The sequence below is a fragment of the Phlebotomus argentipes genome, unplaced genomic scaffold, assembly GCF_947086385.1.
Source record: "Phlebotomus argentipes unplaced genomic scaffold, Phlebotomus argentipes genome assembly scaffold_18, whole genome shotgun sequence".
Lineage (NCBI taxonomy): Eukaryota > Metazoa > Arthropoda > Insecta > Diptera > Psychodidae > Phlebotomus > Phlebotomus argentipes.
Window position 1 is genome coordinate 1800739 of NW_026776177.1, and position 18869 is coordinate 1819607.

At 38.7% G+C, this 18869-nt stretch overlaps 1 protein-coding gene across 1 annotated transcript in view; it reads left to right on the forward strand.

Moving 5' to 3' along the window:
• The window catches only part of LOC132260780 (uncharacterized), a 76255-nt gene that overhangs the window by 34256 nt on the left and 23130 nt on the right, over nucleotides 1–18869 (forward strand). The window contains exons 5-8 of the mRNA XM_059759110.1: nucleotides 7723–7794; nucleotides 14286–14601; nucleotides 16157–16268; nucleotides 18366–18377. Of these exons, the coding sequence (XP_059615093.1) occupies nucleotides 7723–7794; nucleotides 14286–14601; nucleotides 16157–16268; nucleotides 18366–18377 (512 nt within the window). The remainder of the gene's footprint in view (nucleotides 1–7722; nucleotides 7795–14285; nucleotides 14602–16156; nucleotides 16269–18365; nucleotides 18378–18869) is intronic.

The window sequence follows — 18869 nt, forward strand, 5'->3', positions numbered from 1 at the left end:
AAAGTCGCAATATGAAATATTGACGAGAATTGCAAACATTGTTGATGGTTTTGGAAAAGGGTAGAAAAAGAGATGGATGGATTGGAGTATTATTTTGTGCATTTTGTAAGAATTAAATGATTTCTCTGTCACAGACAGAAGATTCTTATCGCGTGAAGTAAGTGGTGGAATATTTGATTGTTTTGTATATATGAAATGCACTGAGAGAAATCCTCAAGATATTATAGTTTATTTCATTCCGCGTGTCACCATAAAAAAAAAATCAGCTGTAATTTATTCGAAAAACCCCAAGGCAATTTTGGCCAAGAGGAATTTTGCGACTGGAACTTTATGCTGAATATATAGAAAATCTGATAAAAGTCACATTCAACACTTTTATATTGCTAACATACAATTCTTTGGCTACCGTTTCACTGAAGATCTCGATATCTCCAGACATTTTCTCTGCCATTCTTTTGCTGTTTATCTCCTCGTGTGAATGTGTGTGTTGAAAATATTTCAAGAGGTGAAGAAATTCTGCACATTTTTCCTGAAATTTCACCCCTTTTTTTTCTCCTCAAATTAAATTTATACAGAATTTTCCCATGAATTGTGTGTTTGCCTTGAAAGTATGTGCTTCCGAGTTTTGGAGATGAAGAAGAGCCTGAAAAGTGGGATCTTTCTCAGATTGTGCCGCCTTCACGGGCCAAAGCGCCACATAATTTGTGGCAAAAAGTCAAAAGCTGTCCACATAGAGTGATTTATGTACATTGAGATTGAATTGTTTCTGGCGGATTGATTGATATCCTTTGTGTGTTGTGTGGTTGTGAAAATTGGAACCTCCGGAGGAGGAATGGAAAAATTTGGGTGAAACACTCGAAAAATGCCGTCAAGAATCAATCGTGAATTTTTTTTTCTTCTTCTCCACACAAAAAGATCAAATACAATGTTGTGACTTCTCGAAAGAAGCGAAAAATGTGCGCGATGAACCAAAAAAAAACGTGAATGCGAAGAAGTAAAATCAAATTGGGAGTGAAACATTGCAATTTAATTTGGGGAATTTTGTATTGTGATCTAAGTTTTGAAAGGGGTTTGTCAATTCAGTTGGGGCAATTTCCGAGTAAATTGAGCTGAATGAAGCTTGGCTAATACAAATTAATACAATTACCGCTAGGGGCGCTGAAGTCGAAAAGACGATTTTCAAAAACTTAAAATCAAATATCTTAAAAACTAGTCAGCGTATTTTCTTTAAATTTTAGTATGTTGTAATCCAAATCAGGACGTCTCTAAAAATAGGTTATTATTCTTTATTGCAATAATAGAACCGGAGCTCTAGCGGTTTAAAGTTTAGATTTTGTATGTATTATAACTTCGGTTCTATGTGACCGATCTCTATAATTTTGGGCTCGTTGGAAAGCTCTAGCAAAAACCTACATTTATTCAGAACATTGGAAGTTTGTCTGTCCACTGCTAGGGGCGCTAGAGTCAATAATAAAATTTTTGAAATTTTAAGCTCAAAAAATTTATTCTAAAGTCACACTAATTTGAGATAACTTCTTAAGTATTTCGATTATCCAGATTGAGACGTTTCTAAAATGTGTTTATACTTTTCTGTCAATGCCATAGAACCCGAGTTATTGTGGTTTAAAATTTTTGGGTAAAAATTGAGTTGGTGATTTTAGTCACATTTCGCGCTGTTGCGTCGCCCAAGCCATCCTTGGCGATTGCTTATCACGTCCTTTTGGTTGAGTGTGTCTGATTTTGCACTGTGCATTAGCCCTTTGAGTCAATTTTGGGGGCAGCCCAAAGAAATCGACGCTGAGACAGAGAGAGAGAGAGAGAAAGACTTGAATGGGGAAACGCATGGATATCAAAAGTAATTTGACTGGTTTATGCGCTGCGAAAAGTCGTGACAATCGTGAGTTGAAAACGAATGGGGTAGCAAAAGAGAGGAGTGGAAAAAATATTGTGTCCTGTATTTATAAATATGTGCAGAGTGTGGAGCCAAGAGAGAGAATCTTGCCAATATAGTTTCCAACCTCCCTCGTCTCACGGGTGCCTTTTTTTTACCTCCTCGTTTGTGTCAATCGTGAACTTGGCAAAATAATGTGGATTTAATAGAGGCGCCATCCGCATTGCAATTGCTGCCGCGCGCGACACAAGAAAACTCCTCGCGAGGCGCGCACATATAAGAAGCCAATGGCATCAGGAACCGCGAAATGAATACTTGAGGCATGGATGAGAGACAATTGGTGAGGGAGTGAATTTTATTTTCTGCCTTGTTGGGCTTCATGTGCAAAAAATAACCGCAATTCCAGTATAATATGGATTTGTCATTATGTGTTGTGCTTTTTTATTCCCTCGCAATCGCGGTATTGTTATCGTGTGGGTCTTGGGGAGTCGGTCGATCGGGGGGGAGAGGAGATGAGGAGTGTTTCTTGTGTGCTAGAGTTTGGGAGGTACGCGCCGTGGACTCTTCAAATCGTTAAAAACTCGGCTACCGTTTCATGTTTGGAAATTCCTCATGGAGACTCTCCCTGGGCGCACGAAGAGAGATTTACAAGATTTGTAGTTATGACGGCAATGGAGATTTTTGTCATTGATAGCGTTTGGCTTCTCCAGACCACAAGACAAATGCTACTCCCGAAAGATACGATAATTGTTCTTCGAGACCCTGAATGGACGGATTTCTTTGATATGTCTCTTTCACGAGAAGTTTCTTTTTCTACCATTCAGGTTTAATGATATGGACTTTGAGAGAGAAGTCATTGATGCTGTAGTCAAACGAAATCCTAATTTCCTATATAGTTGAGAACATTTTGGGCTTCCTTGAGAAGCACACAAATGAATAACAAGCAAAGATTAAGGTTGAATCCTCGTGGTTTTTGTGTGTGTGATTTAGGAGGAGAAATCTATATCTGTGAAGCTAAGAAAGTGAAAATTTTCATTGTCAATTAAGAAGAGACCGAGCCAGATGGTTTCAGCTTCATTAGTCGTTTGAAGGGAGATGAATCTTGAATAAGCAACTCCTTAATTGTACTCAACAATCTCATTAGTTGGATGAAAAGTCATTAAATTGACGATTATGTGGCAAGTTTTGGAGCTTAAAAGGCTTTTTTAGTGATCCAATAAATGTTGTCACTGTCTTGCAGCCACACAGTCAATGGGTTATTGTGCGGGTGTGTCGCGTTGTGTGGTGTCTTTAAGACATTCTGAGAGAGACACACGGGGAATGTTTTGCAAAATCTTCCACACAATGATGCTGAAGTGGCAGTTTTTGGTTGGTTATTCGCGTTCTTCATAATCTAAAGGCGCTCAGATGAGACTTGATGGAAAAGCGTGCATGCTTTTTGATATGTTGTTCGCTGGTGGTTTTCGCGGATCTGAGCAGAAGCCATGAAATCACGCAAAGCGGCGGATTTTGAGGTGCGCACGCCTCTTGGGAGAAAAAAGCGCGCACATCACTTGGCAAAATATGCCTTTGGATAAGCTGTCGATCGGAGAGGAGGAGTCTCAGTGGCGTCTTGATGGGGCTGTGTACAGAGTTCACAATATCCCCGCAGCTCGCTGGGAGTGAATTACCTACACTTCTCATTACTTTTTCCACCCAGCTGAGTGGGAAAATACATGGCATGGATGAGTAGCCAATGCTGCGCGCGGATAAATCCGCCAGGATTAACGGGCAGAAGAGCCGCGCGCGCGCGTGTGTGTGTGTGTGCGGATCTTGGGGAGATAAGGTCGAGCGAGAAGACTCTCCTCAAGAATAATACCGACAATTACCCCCCAGTGTGAAGAGTTGGAAGCTGCAACCACCGTACAATTCATTCGGGGCAAATTCATGTCCTTCGCAATTAACATGCGATATGCATGAGACATCGTTATCACGTTTCATCGATGCACCACGAATTAATAATTTATTCCAATTTGAATATTTCATAAATATTCACAAACACATTTTGCGTACACAAGCTACATTGTTCCCTCAATCATAATTTAGCCACGAGGTTTGCCTTCTTGCCATCTCGCCAACGTGCGTTTGGCTTCTTTTTCCTCAACTCCCGGCAATCCAGTGTCTTGTAGATCAAACACCGCGAGAAATGTGCAACTTATCAAAGGACGTGGCGAGGTGGGAAAATGCCAAAAGGGATTTTTTTTTGATATGTATATAATTATTCAAAGGGTGAATCGAAAACTATGAAGAGTCAGTTTTTCATAGTTTAAACTTTAAGTTGAGATTTGTGCCTTATGAGACAATAGTAAAAATTCTTATTTATCTAAAAAGTACAAACGGAAAAAATTGTCATGTTTTGCGAATGAAGAATCGAATATTTAATTACAATTTTCCTAAGAAAAATATCTCAAAAATTGCAGTCAGAAAATAATTTTAGATTTTCAGAATTATCTTAAGATGTTATTTAGGCGTTGAATGAATATTTCTTATATCTTTTAAATTTTTTCGCTTGAAAACTTTAAAGAAAAGTTCAAGTAGAATATTAAAATTTATTTTTTAAAACTTGTTTGGATAAAATCGACTTTGGAAAGTAATATTTTCAGATTTTCTAATAATTTGGTCATATTTTAATCAAAAATTTCAATAAATATCAATAAAATCAACTAAAACATTTAAAAAATAATGAGTATAGAGCATTATTTGCACTTTAACGGACGATTTGAAGGTGTTTTAAACTCGCTCTGCTAAAAAATTGTGATTTTGGCTTTTCATAGTTTTCGATTCACCCGTCGAATTATTTTATCAAGCTCAAAAGGGTCGCAGTTTAGGCGATTGTAGTGGAAATAAATTATAAATTGAGGGCTTTTCTCATCGAAGGGATGAAATGGTCAAACCGCAAATTAGATAAAGCTTTTCAGGACAAATCTGGAGATTCCTGGAAGCATTTCTCATTCAATATACATACATATCACTTTGAGAGCTGTGTAGTTTCCTCAATTATTCAAAATAGGTCTATTTAATTGGACTTAATGAGGAAATCTATCGTGACTGTCATTCAAAGTCACGGAGCGTCTAATGAAACATCACTTGATGGACGTTTTGCGAAACACTATGGGAATTCGGACAAGTTTGATAGGAGATTTCATGTGGATTTGAATGTTTAGACAAGAGAGAGAGAAAGAGAGGTTTTAGACACTCAAAACAAACAATAAATTCCCACACTTTTGGGCCTCTCGATGGAGGATCTTTTTGGGGGTTTTTCTTTGTGTCGCGACATCTCGTTGATTTGATTTATTAATCGGGGTGGACATCTAATTAGCAGCCACCAAAGTAGTTCTGAGATCTCTGGATTACGATATGGAGTGCGGTGTGAGTGTCCAAAAGCCACGGCGATTCTTTTTATTCCTTTTTCTCCACCCAAAAACGCTGTGGTATATTTCTCACATAGGCCAAGAGATTTTTTATTGAGAAGACGATGAAAAGAGTCCCCAAAATCTTCATCTCTCTGAAGGCATTTTGTTATTCCAGCACCGATAATGAGCTGGCAGAGAGAAAAGAAGCTACCTGAAATCAGTTTCACACATTCTCAATTTACATACAAACTCTTTTATTATGCATGGGAGATAAATAAAATTCGGGGAAGAAATTCCACCAGAGCTCAACACCATAAATGTAAATAATTGTTTCTCCACAATTTTGTCATAATTCAGTGTGAGACTTTGAGAGCTTTTTTGCTATTTCTCAACCTGATGGAAGTGGAGCTAAAGCACACGTCTTGTGCTTAACACAGAAAGAATCCTGCGATATCATCTCTTGATGGTTATATTTTAATATTTTCCCATTCACCTGACTCACTTCACAGTCTAGCTTTAAATGTCTAAGGTTTTTTTTTCCTTAGCAGCTGAGAAACATAAAATTTTTTGATCTTTTCACTGGAACAGAAATTTATACTTTGACATGATTGAAATGATAATATAACTTGGACTTGAGATATGAAGTAAATTTATTCGGCTGTGGCAGTTGTTAATTAATATGGATGTCATTAGTACAGAACAGAGTCTGATTATTTTACAGGCGCGCCTGAGTTGCTGGATTTATCTTAAACACTTGTGAGACTGGCAATTCTGTATCACAATTAGTTCTGTTACATTAGCATTATTGTTAGGAGGAGATAAAAAAAATTATGCTGTACATAATGTTGTAATCTTTTCAACGAGATTCACTCCGGAATTTATACATTGTGCTGAGGGAATGAGTAGCAAAATGATAAGATTCTCTCTTGAGAAGTTGCTGAGGAATTTAGTCGCACCCCTTTTTTGTCAAAGTTGACTAATTAAAGCATAATTCGTCATCTTAGCAACAAAAGACTCTTCGCGAGTCACAATTCTATAAATGAATTTAACCAGTAGCACAAGTTATTTAAATGAGATTCTCTCGAAATATTTTTTTTCTCTGATGGTCAAATGTAATTTAAAAGAAAATCTGTCTCCCTTCCACATCCGCCACACTCGTGAATTTTTATCTTACTCTCGTTTGGGGTCTGAATGGGAATTAATGAGATGCAAAAAGGGAAGTTTTCATCAAAGAATCGATAAAGATTTCTTTTCTTTCTTTTGTGTACTGTGTGTCCACAGGGAGTGGAGAGGAAAAAACTAATTAGTCTGAAATTTATAGTCTCAATTGATTGGCCACTTGTGTGGCTTGGCATTATTTTAATTAATCCCCGTGTTATGGTGTTTGGTATTTTCTTGGACTCTTTTTTCACCTCGACGCGCACACCAAAAAGACATTCTTTCAAAGTAACGTCTTCTGGGCAGACAATCTGGTGGTTCTTCGCGTCCGCAGAGATCCAGAGCAAGAGACAGAGAGAGAGAGAATCTCAATGTCGGACGCGATGGGTAATTATTGAAATTTAAAAGATTCCTCTATCAATTGACATCGGCGAGATTTAGTATAATCACCAAATGGTATGATGGAAGTAAAATGTGAAGCGAGATAGGAAAATTTATTGACAACACGCGTGGGTGATTCCGACAATTTATGCACAGCAATGCCAAAGTGTAAAAAAGTTAAATGATCTTTTTGAGGAATAATAATTTCACGCAGGACAAGAAGCTCGCCAGAGAGGAAATTGAAACCAATGCGATTTCAGCATCTGATACGGATCTCCAACCATATTCCCTTCTGGAAGCTCCCTTCTGGTCCGCAAAGAGTGTTCAGGAGTTGTGTTGAAAGATTTCGTGAATGGAATGAAATATTTGAACTGAGTTGAGCGCTTATTAATCACTTCTTCACATGCAAAATTACAATGGAAATGAGTGGAAATTATATCGACAGATCTAATCGTGAATTAAAGTGTTAATATTGCTCTGTAAAAATTTCTTTTCTAAATGTTTCGGCTGATTTTATTCGTATTTTTGCAATCTTTGCCTAATTTTCAAATACATTTTATCCAAAAAATTCTAAAAAAAATCAATTTTTCATATTTTATTTCCACTTTTTTAAAGTTCTTACTTTTAAAAATTAAATAAATAAGAAAATCATGAAAATCTGAGCCTAAGATGTTTATAAAAAAAGCGTTTTATGTGCAAAAATTTACTTTTCAACATCAAATTTCTCTCTATTTTCCAATAAGATGCAAATCTCAATTTTTTTAATGGTTAAAACAGATGAAAAGACTGATAAATTGACTTTTCATGCTTTTCGATTTACGACTTATTCAAAAAAGCATTCTGAAAAGGGTGTGAAATTGACGAAATTTTAAATATATCTTGTGAAAATTTCCCAATCAGGAGGAGGTGCTGAAAGAGGAATTGGCGGAGAGAGAAAAAGGAAGAGTGAGTGTGGTGGAGAAAAAGAAGAAGGTGAAACAGCAGCATAATTTCTTGGGGCTCTTCTTCGCGGGGACTATAAGGTTTCATTTGTAAATTGGATAATAAATTGTCCATGTCCGAGTGGTGGGGTGTTTCGCCTTTTTTGTCCTTCGCCAATGGAGTGCGCAAGAAGAATTTATATGCCATGCAGAAAAGTGGACTTTCAACACTTTGTCGTGCGATTTATTTGTGATTTGTTGGGGATTTCACTGTCTTCCTCCTTCCAATCTCAAACTCTTTCTCTCTGTCTCTATATGGGCAATTTTCTCGTGAATTTTGCGCCACGGTGAGAATGATAGGGTGTCAGCGGTGCAATTTGTCCGATTTCCTCGCCACAGTCAAGGTAGGATTTTCATGGATATGCCAGTTGAATTCACTCTCTGGGTAATATAATGTCCGCGGTGCTCATATGGGATAAATGATTATGTTGCGCATGGCGGAGGAAATGTATGTATCTTTAATGTCTCGTGGGCAACGTGTGTGGTCGTTTGGGGGATCTCTTTCTCTGACGCGCTCATGAAGTTATGTGTATGTCTCTTCTCTACATAATAGTTGAGGCCAATACGTGAGATACAAAAGAAGATGCTGAAGGTAAAATTGTCCGCGGAGATGGGAAGAGAATAGAGAGAAAGAAGGAGTAGTGAAGCTCACTGAGTACGCGATAAACTTTCAAATGGATTATAGAGACAACAAATCAGATAATCAGAGCGTCTGAATCTTGAGGAAAGAAGGCGGATCGGAATGGTTAGTTTTGCTCCAGCGAAACTCACTGCGCGGGGTGAAATGGCCTTAGAAGTCTCATGGCGAGAGTCTCAAGAGGTTGCACTCTTTCCTTGCATTGCGGTGGCAATTCCGTCGATTTGACTTGTGCGGAGGACGATGGCTGAGAATTGAAGATTTACGTATAAATTTGCATGCGTGATTAAGTAAATTGTCGATTAGTCTCCGCGAGTGGAGACAGTGTGCGCACATAAGAGATTCTGGGAGGCACAATACATGGCAATTGCTTGTTAATTAACTAATTAATTATTTTCTTTTCAACTCCATGATAATCAAATGAGAATATTCCACGGCATTTTAACACCACGGAATCTTTCAATTCCCAACCATTTTTGCCTTTGCCTTTGCCTTTGCGTTCATTCTCCGGAGGATGACTAGAATTCCCACTGATGCGGACTGTATAACACCTTATAATGTTTTGAGATCAATAAAAGGACTCTCGCTGACTGGCAGGTTAAGAGAAAGAGTAAGAAAATATCGCGCGAATTCAGTTCAAATGAGAAACGCGATGTACACAATATTTCTTCTCCTGTATGTTAAGTGAGGTGATGAATTTTATAGTTACTTATATATCGATTTACACACTTAAACAATTGACTTTGGAACATTGTTGTTGAGTGGATCAAGAATTGGTTTTCGGCCTTGTTTCACCCTTAAAAACACGCTGTGAAGAAGGTCCATTACAAGCAAATGCACTCAAGGCACCACACATAACTTCGCACTCTTTCCCCACATCGTCATCTCCTATCCGGCATAGTCATCGGTACGGAAGAAGAGGTGGTGAGCCAGAGAGAGAGAGAGAGGGAGAGATTGGGAAAAAGAGCGCAGTGGATGCAAAACTATAATCCTTTTTTTGTGTACAAATAAATTTCCAATACATGCCAAATAGTAGAACATGTACTCCACTCCACCCGCTGAAAGGTGTTTATGGATTTTCAATGGAAAATTTATTCGCTCGCTTGTTGGGCGCACATTCAGGGAATTGATCGTCCGTTCTGAATTTAGCTGGTAGGGTTTTTATTTGATTTTCACAAGGTAGAACTTGTTTAGGGATGCCTTACACTGTTTCCACTGATAGATTTACAGTCTAAGCATAAATAAAACGGTGTGGTATTTGTGAATTGTGGACCCTTTGTCAGCTGAATGTGTGCTAAAGTATCTACAGTGACTCCGAATCAAATAGGGCCGCCGACTCATAAAATCTATTCCTCACGTTATTAAAAAGGATCTTAGAAGCAGACATGACGGAATAAGAGTGATTACAGAATTGCTGGTGATCCACGAAACAGCTCTTTGAGCCATAAATCTCTACTTACTCCTCGATATATCGAAGATTCAACCGATATTTATGGGGTTCTCGACGGCGGCGCGCTCTGCCGAAATATTGCACAACTTAAAACGGACAAAATGGCGGTTCTGTTGCGAATGATTTCGTGGGATCTCAAAATCATGAAATTCTTCCGCAAATCTTCCATTTTCGCAATTTAATCGTAATTGAAAGTTGAGAGCAGAACACGAAGTCAAATTGTCGCTAGTGTCGACAAAGAGGAACAACCCCAGAGTGTGTACAGCGCCAATTCAGCCACGAATTATGGCTGATCCATATTTGAGTGCGTGATTACTGCTTTGGTTCAGTTTTGATACCAGAAAGGGATTGAGGATTAGACAGAATAGCTTCAAATTTGGCATGGTTAATACTTATTAATGAGGGAAGATTGGTGGAAAAATTCAGACCTCTTTAAGACATCGATATGTCTGAGAGCCTCGGGTGGCGCTATTTGATTGGGAGTCACTGTAATTGAGTATAGGTTAATGATCATTTTTGCTCGCACTTCCACCAGTCAATCTGCAGTGTTGTGACAATACGTCAAGTTGTATTTTGACCTGAAGGAGGAAAATTGCAAATGTAGATTAATAAATGGATTGTTTAATGTCTCATTTACAATGTCTCCTTGCAGCAAAATGATTTCAACATGAGATTAGGCGGTGGATTTTGTTCTTTGTCCAAAGTGTTGTTGATCAATTGACTCGTTGTAAAACACAGCGTAAGTGCCTCGTTATGTGCAACCTGGATGTTTTTCTCTTCACATTTCGAGACGAAAATTTTAAAGTCAAAGTTGACAGAATGGAACAAGCATTTAATGCTATAATTATTGTCACTGAATGCACATTTATTTGAGAGTGGCGGTGGGGTTTTTTTTTTGCTGTTGCTGGCTTGTTTGATTTGTTGTAAGTCGTTCTGTCCTGACATCCCTGGGCGATGTCTTGAGGCCTTTGTGTCACTCTTGATCGCGCTGTTACCTTCATCTGGGGTGGCATATAGTGTCGCGGTGGATATAAAAGTGTGTGCGACTCAGATGGAGAGTGAGATAGCCATCAAATCACGATGGTCAACTATTAAAAATTTAATGACACCTCAATAAATGAGTTTAGTGCTTGTGAGGAGATAATATAAAAGCCTGGATAAATACTTAATAAAATATTTGTGCCTTTTTTTGCTTTTCTCCCTCCTTTTTATTGCACTTGCTATGCCTTTGCCAACTCGCCATTCTTCCCCACCCCTCGATGATTCACTCATATGGCACAATTAACAGGACAATTCCAGGTGTTTTCTTTGCAAAAGAGACTTGATGAATTTTTCAAGGATGTCTGTTAAAAATGCTTTATGGCCTGTTGAGGAGGTGTTTGTTTCTTTTGTCTGTCAGAGACAGGAAATCCATGAAAAGTTTTGGGGGAGACGTTGAATTCAAGAAGGCAACATGAGGATTTTTAGTAGATTTATTAATGACAAAAGTTACGTTTCATTTAATTTGATTACTAGCCTTACTAGCTGTTAATTTCAACTACCAAATGGACCACAATTGAGGTCGGTTTCCTCTGTATGCTTTTTACCATGTCTCATGACACTCTTCCAATAGCTTCGAGGCATATTCAAATGGTGGCTTTTATGTTGGTGATTTCAAGACAAGAGTTATTGTTTGTGCCTCTTTTTTATATCCCTTTTTCCCCAAACTATACCACACACAAAATCCATTCAGATGCACAGAGAGAGAGAGACACTCAATGAAGCCCAGTGGGCAGATGGTTTTGGATAATACAAGAAAAGAAATAAATGACACCATATATCATTACAGTTGATTGAAAAATTAGAGCTCAGTTCACTAATTCTCACAGAATTAATGGTTGTGGACAAGAAGTTCGTGTGCCAAGGGAAATAAATTCACAATTTAGAAAATATATAACAATCATTGAGAGGAATTTGCGAAGTTTTTTCAAGTCAACCATTCTTTTGACTTCCTTTCTCTGAGCGGAAACCAAAGCATATATACAAATTTGCCCTAAAGGGTTGAACTAATAAACTATAGAATGGTAAATAATAAATAAGAAATTTGTTGTGCGCCTCTTGAGGATGGTTTCTTGTGGAGGTTTGAAAAAAAAAGAATCACCTCACAATTTAATTAAGAGAAACAACGTGAAAACAAATATTTTTACTGTTTCTCCTAATTGCTCAACAAGACAGTATAAGATGTGAGATGGTATAAAGTGTGAGGGAGAGAGAAAGAAAAGAGAAATAAAATCATATTCCATTTTTGTTAAACAATATTAATTAAGTCACTCTGAACAGTTGTAACTTACAGTGCTGGAAGTAATTTATTCCATAAATATTAATTTTAAAGAATTCACTTCCCCCATAAAAATACACATGGTTTCGTTTTTCTGTTTTTTGGTCTCCTCAGCAATATTTGCACTGTTGATAATTGGTGAATTGGTGGTATTTTATGCAAAGTTGCCAATAGTTGAACGTCAGGGAGAGTTTTTATGTGCAATAATAATCCACAGAAGTAGCAATTTAACTCCTTAACTTAATCACTTTATTTCTTCGCCCGCGCGCGCAAAAAATATCTTGTCTTTGCACGTAATCCCAAGTGGTGGTCGATGATCATCCAGGGTAAAAAGAAAACGTTTATAAACTGCCAACAGTCTTTGATTAAGAGGCATTGCGCCGACAATTGCCAACAATTGTTGTTGGGGAATTGAGTCATTTCGCGATGAAGTACACTTTAATTTTCATATGGCGGGGTTTGGAAAATTGAGACGTGTGAGCCATGGAGACGCCTGGTGATGTGTTTGAAGAAAATTCCTCCTTCAGAACGCCCGCCGAAAATACCATTCCCCCAGAGACGTCCATTAATCACATTTCACCACTCGTGTAGCGAACAGAGCGTCGTTTAATCATTTCTAAATGATTTATCTGTATTTTAGGACTGTCGACTAATTCTGCGTATGTAGATTCTACCATCAATTAGCTTGACACGTAAGAAGTGCGATAGCATGTGAAAAAATTATTGAACTCTCTCTCGCACTGTCTCAGAGGAAAATTCTTTCACACCCGCCAGTCATCAAGAAGATGTCTCTCAAGTCTTTTGCTAAAAATACATTAAAATATTATTCCTCGTGAAATACGAAGAATTTTGTGGCAAAAGTGTTATCTTTATACCTTCTCTCAGACTCTCTCTCTCTCTCTAATGATGTCAAGCAATTTAGGAGGGAGAAATTTGTGTGCCAAGAAAACTCATCTTCCGGAAAGTGCTCACAGATTGAAATACAGATGGAATATAAATCAACTCATTTCTCGCCACCCATTCGATCTCGCATAATCCAATGAAGTTCCTCTACATCCCAGTGAAGTTGAGGAGTTCTCCGCGTGACGCATAAATATGTCTTGTGTGACACTAAATAGCGTAAATGTGGCGTTCATTTTTCGTCACTTCTCGCCAAAGTCAAACGGCATAGAAAGTGGCACAAAAGTGTCTCTTGTGTGCACGCCATGGACAGAGAGAGAGGAAATTAGGGGAAAAAGTGACGAGAAATTCACTGAAATTTAGATTAATAATACTGTATATGCATGTATAACATCCCAGCAAAAGGGGTAAACATGGGTATTTGGAGCTGTGGAATGTGCAAGAAACTGTAAAATGCCTCTATTGAAGGCAAAAAAGGTTTTGCGAAAGAGAGAAATCAAATTGAGACGACAATTCTCAATAAGACAATTGCATCGATTTTATCACTCTCTGTTCTCAACTTCACATCCATTCATGCCACAGAGAGAGAAGCCCATTGAATTGAGCGGTGGAACTTTGCATTTGTACAATTGGTGCAATGAATGGGAGTACAAGTAACAAAATATAATAGATGCATCGCGATTGAAGGCTCATCTCCCGGCTCTCCTCTCCCCGCTCAGCTCCATTCACACGATAATAATGCGCTCACATGTAGATGTATATATTGGGCGGCAAAAGAGCCCCCAGATCGATAGAGTAATTCTCTTAGATGGGTGAACAAGTGCATGGCATACAACTCAATTTGAATTTATCCCCGTGTCCCCGGCGTAGACTATCGTGTGTCCCTTAAGTTTGTGGCGCAAAGACAGGAGAGGAGCAGCAATAAATTCATTCGATCAATTACAATTCAGCCGCATTCACTGACAGACATGCAACTTTGCCTTGCCTCCGTCATGTCCGGAGTCTCGTTGCTCCTTTTGCGCCCTCTCATTGGAGCCTACATATGCCTTGTGCGTGTGGCAGGGAAGATACGGAAACTGCAACACTGTGGTGTCATGAGCCTCTATGCCCGATAACGTGGCAATCCTGGGTGGTGGGGAAAGGAAAGTGGTGGGCCTCCTGTGTACAATTCCACCATAGTTCTCCAGGCCACAGGACTCGGAATTGTGGCCAAGAGAGGCGCAGCCGGGAACATACATCAAGACCATTCTTGTAGTCTTGCACACACAAGGCAAGACGTATGGCCAGAAGATGGATCCGATGTGCAATCGTAAATTACTTGGGGTGCTGTCATGTTTCGAAGATGCCCGTGTGTTGGAAACGAAAGGCGAACAAACCACCCCTCAGTGTCGCCAATCAAAGCCCACACTGACTGTGACTGAGACGTCAGAACTCTACCCATATCATGAGTATCTTCTCTCCACCATTCCACCGAATCTTGCCATTTGCATACTTTGTAATAATTTTAGCTCAATTGTTGGGCAAAAGCCTCGCGGATTTTGATTTTTAGAATACAAAGTAGCGAGACAGTGAAAAATGAATGAAAAATTCCACTTCCTCCATCTCTTTAACAAGCAATTATCCCTCTCTCGCGTTAAAATTGAGCATGAAAACACACCATCTTCATCTCATTGGGCATCCTATGGATGAAAAAATCACATGAATTGGGGTAAGAATGGTGAAATTATACACATCTCTATATACATTGTATGATTTATTGTTTTCTCGCATGAAACATTCTATATGCAAATAAAAATAAATAGAAAATAAGAGAGAAAAATATACTATTACGCACACCGCGCGCGGCCTGATGATTTCCATCAAATCCATCAAGTGAAATGCAAATTGTGAAGTGCGTTTGCCTTCTCGCATGGTAAATTATGAATATAAATATTGTAATATGAGTTCATATTTTCCTCACTCACTCTTGGGGCCTCAGCAAACACCCATTCACAGACTCCCGTATGTGCGTATATACTAATAGATGTTGTTACTTTAATAGATTGATTTAGTGAATAATAGAAATTTCTATTAATAAATATTAAATTAATTATGATACGCTTCATACTTTATCAGCAAATTGTGGTGTTTGCGTCTTGATTGCATTATGCGAATATTTTCTTGTACGCACCCGCAATGAAAACACTTGGCTTGCTCACTTAATTTTCCTCCTCCCTGAGCTGAGATGAATTTCATTTTTCAATGGAGCATTTGCTGGGTTTTACTGGGTTGTTTTGCAAAATGTCAATTTTAATAGCCACAATGTGCGCCATTAGATGCACTTTAGAGAGCGCGCAATTCGGCATGGATTTAGAGAGATGCAAATGTGTGTGCTGATAAAAAGTGGAGAGGCGGAAAATCTCTGGTGTAATCTTGATTTAATGTGACTTTATCTATATCGCAATGAGTTCTGTGAGTTTATTGAGAAAGATAAGCCTTCATGGAGAAGTTAATAGCAAAATTATCCCGATTTTTTTCAACATCGCAAACGATCATTTGTCGGCCGGCTTCTGTTTGTCGACTCCAATCTCTTCCACTTCGCATGCTCAATTTAGTGCGCATTTAAGAGCTCAATATCAATTTACTGGGTGTATTTTATTACATTGTTATTAGTTTTGGCATTAATCGCAATGGATATTCGCGCTGGTGGAAAAGCAATCCCTCGACGCATGGAAATTGTTCCCATCATCATGAGCTTCCCATATTGTCGTGGTCATAGTAATCAATGCACGTTGATTGCTGATGATGTGCTCCTCTCTCTTTTTTTGTGCCCTGCGCGAAATGGGCAGTGAACACTCCAATAATAGCAATAATAATACAAGTTTAAATTAATTTGTATATCGCCTTGTGGTGCTTCTACACATAACTCCATTCCGCTGCTGCTGCGATGTTGGTTAAATATAATTTTATGGTTGATGCTGATGGCTTGATTATGATTGTGGAAGAAATTATTTCGATATGCGTGTGTGTTTTTTTTTTCTCCTCACCACATCATGATTTCATATACGCAGCCACTCTGAGTTGTGCTGCTGTACGAATGAAATTGATTTTGAGAGGCCCCGAGGAGGCGCCAAAGGATTGGGAAACACAGTCTGATGATGATGAATTGATGGAGAGCGCAGCGTGAGTTTCAACAAATCATAGATATGAAATTTAATTTTCCAATTAACCCATAGAAACGCCCCCATGAATGAGGGTATTTTCCTATGCTCTCCGCCATGGCTTTCACAGGGTTGATATCGTCTCCACACGACACGCCGATGGACACGCGGCGATAAGACACTCTGATGGCGCTATTTGACTGTTGACATTCATGCAGTGAGACAGGCCGAAAATGTGGGAGGAAGTTGAGAAAACAATAAATACATCACCTGGATGGCATTTCTCCCTGGCCAAGAGGACGAGGGTGGAAACGTTTTTTTCCACCCTGAGCTTTTTCATGAAACATTCATGCATGGAAAGTGTAATTGAAGATATTGTGAGGATGATGAATATCGTGGTTTAAGTGAGGGCGAAATGAGCTCCATGATTGAAAGTATTATTAATGAGCGTTTAAGTGACATGTCAGAATATAATTTTGGGTCATTTTTCTGCCCTCTATATAGTATAGTTTTGGGGCGAATTTTCTCACTCCCTCTGAAGCGCGCCGCGATGCCCAATTCCATCAGTGATTTCACGTGAGTCTCAGCTGGGAATTACAACGTGAAACACGTGAGAATGAGTGCACGATAGCGAAAACTTGTATTACAGAATTGCAGCAAGACAGCCAAGTTTTCCGCCACCCTCAAGAACCTTTCCATATCTCTCATTGTATCGATATGTTGAGCATACTTTCCACATCTCACCACTATCGGTTGTTCCATCGTCGTGTAAAACACAAAATAGCTTATAGGTAGCATTTCACATGATGTCATGTGCTCGAGGGGCGACTCTTTGGCAAAGGGGTGGTGCTGCAGGGGAAAGGAGAGAGAAAAAAAATATGCGAGTTTTCTGTGAGACGAATGAATAATTTATGCATTGCGTAATTAAAAGCTGCCAGAGCATGTTTTTAATTACCCCCAACACGATTCCTGATATGACTTTGATATGAAAACATTTTGGCATATTCAAGTCATAATATTGTGAAGTTTCATGCAGTACAAATGGGCTCTGTCCTCTCTCTCTCTCTTTTACTGTCTCACTCTAGCCCAATTTAAGGTTGCTGTTAAATGTTCCAACTGAAGTAGAAACTTCTGTGGAAGTGTATTTCGCATCTGTCCTTACTTATAGATGGGCACACTACCAGACTGGTGTCGCTTGTAAATAGGCGATATCGTCTGCAAACACGCCCAAGGCCAAGCTCTGCTAGTCTGTGAATTTGACTGGCTCACTTGAAAAGCCTTGCCCTCTGAGTGGGAAAAAATCAGAGGATAACCGGGGGAGAGGGACGACATAAATAAAAATAAGATATCAATGAAAGTCACAGGCCAAAGCTGTACCGTCTGAAAGGTAACTGGATGACTGGTTAGCTTTGGATCTTGGCCCTTAAATGGGAAATTTTCCTGGGGATGCATAAAGGGCCCGTCAGATGGCCTGGATGCCGTGGAGCAAGAATTTCTTGTACCACCCCCATTTCTAATCTAATCTAATCTAATCTACTGTCTCACTCTGAGGTCAAAAAGAGTCCAAATGATGACTGGCGGGAAAAGGAGCCCTTGAATATGCCTTAAATTTACAGTGTCATGATGAGAATTGATGAGCAATTGCCAAGAAAAGCATCTAATCACAAGTCGTGATTGTCTTCTGGAACTTACAACTATTCAAATTCATCTGCTAAAAGTGGGACAGCTTCAATATATTTGTCATGAGACTGTACAAGTGGCAAAAAAAGTCGATGTACTTCTGCCGATGCGAAAAATGAGTAACACAAATGATGAATGTGCACGATAAAGGGAGGGTTGTTCTTATTTCTGTGTTAAAATTATTAAAACGTTTAGATTTCTATCAATCGTTCTTGTGTTTCACATGATGAAAAATATATTGTTAATTTATTCATTTGCCACTCTTTATCTGGCCATATTATTTTGTATTATCACGCAGTCAATCAAGGGGGTGGATTTTTGATGATGACTTTCAAGTATGATGTGTTGATTATTTAATTTTTCGTAACAAATACTCAACACTAACAAGTTTATTAATTATCTTCAATTTATATTCTTCTTTTTTTCTCTCTCTTTGCAGGATCCAACAACGGTGAGTGTTTTGTGCATTTTGTGTGCAAATTCAAAGTAAGTTTTGTGAACACAATATCATATCTGCGGGATGCATTTAATTGACGTTGCATGCGAAATTGAAGCACTTTGTGCGCGTTTGGGGTTGAAATTGAGGAGGACAATAAGAAGAAGATGGGCTGAGCGTAATCCTCAATACACTTGCGCCTCTAATTACAATTATCTCGATGGAATTATAAACAGTGGCGCCAGAGAGAGAGAAAATCCGCGCATAAGCATTGACTGAGTGGTGGAAAAATTAATTATATTTGTGGCTAGATTGAGAACAAAAACACCACACCACACTGAGCAGATGGATTGTGAATTGGAGGTATAATAGGAATACCCTGAGGAGGTATGAAAAAAAATTACTTTTATATAAATTTATTAAGAGAAGAAGAAACCCATAAACATGCAAACGAATATGCATTTGTACAAAAGAGAACAGAGCACCATCAGTCAAGTACGCAAAGAT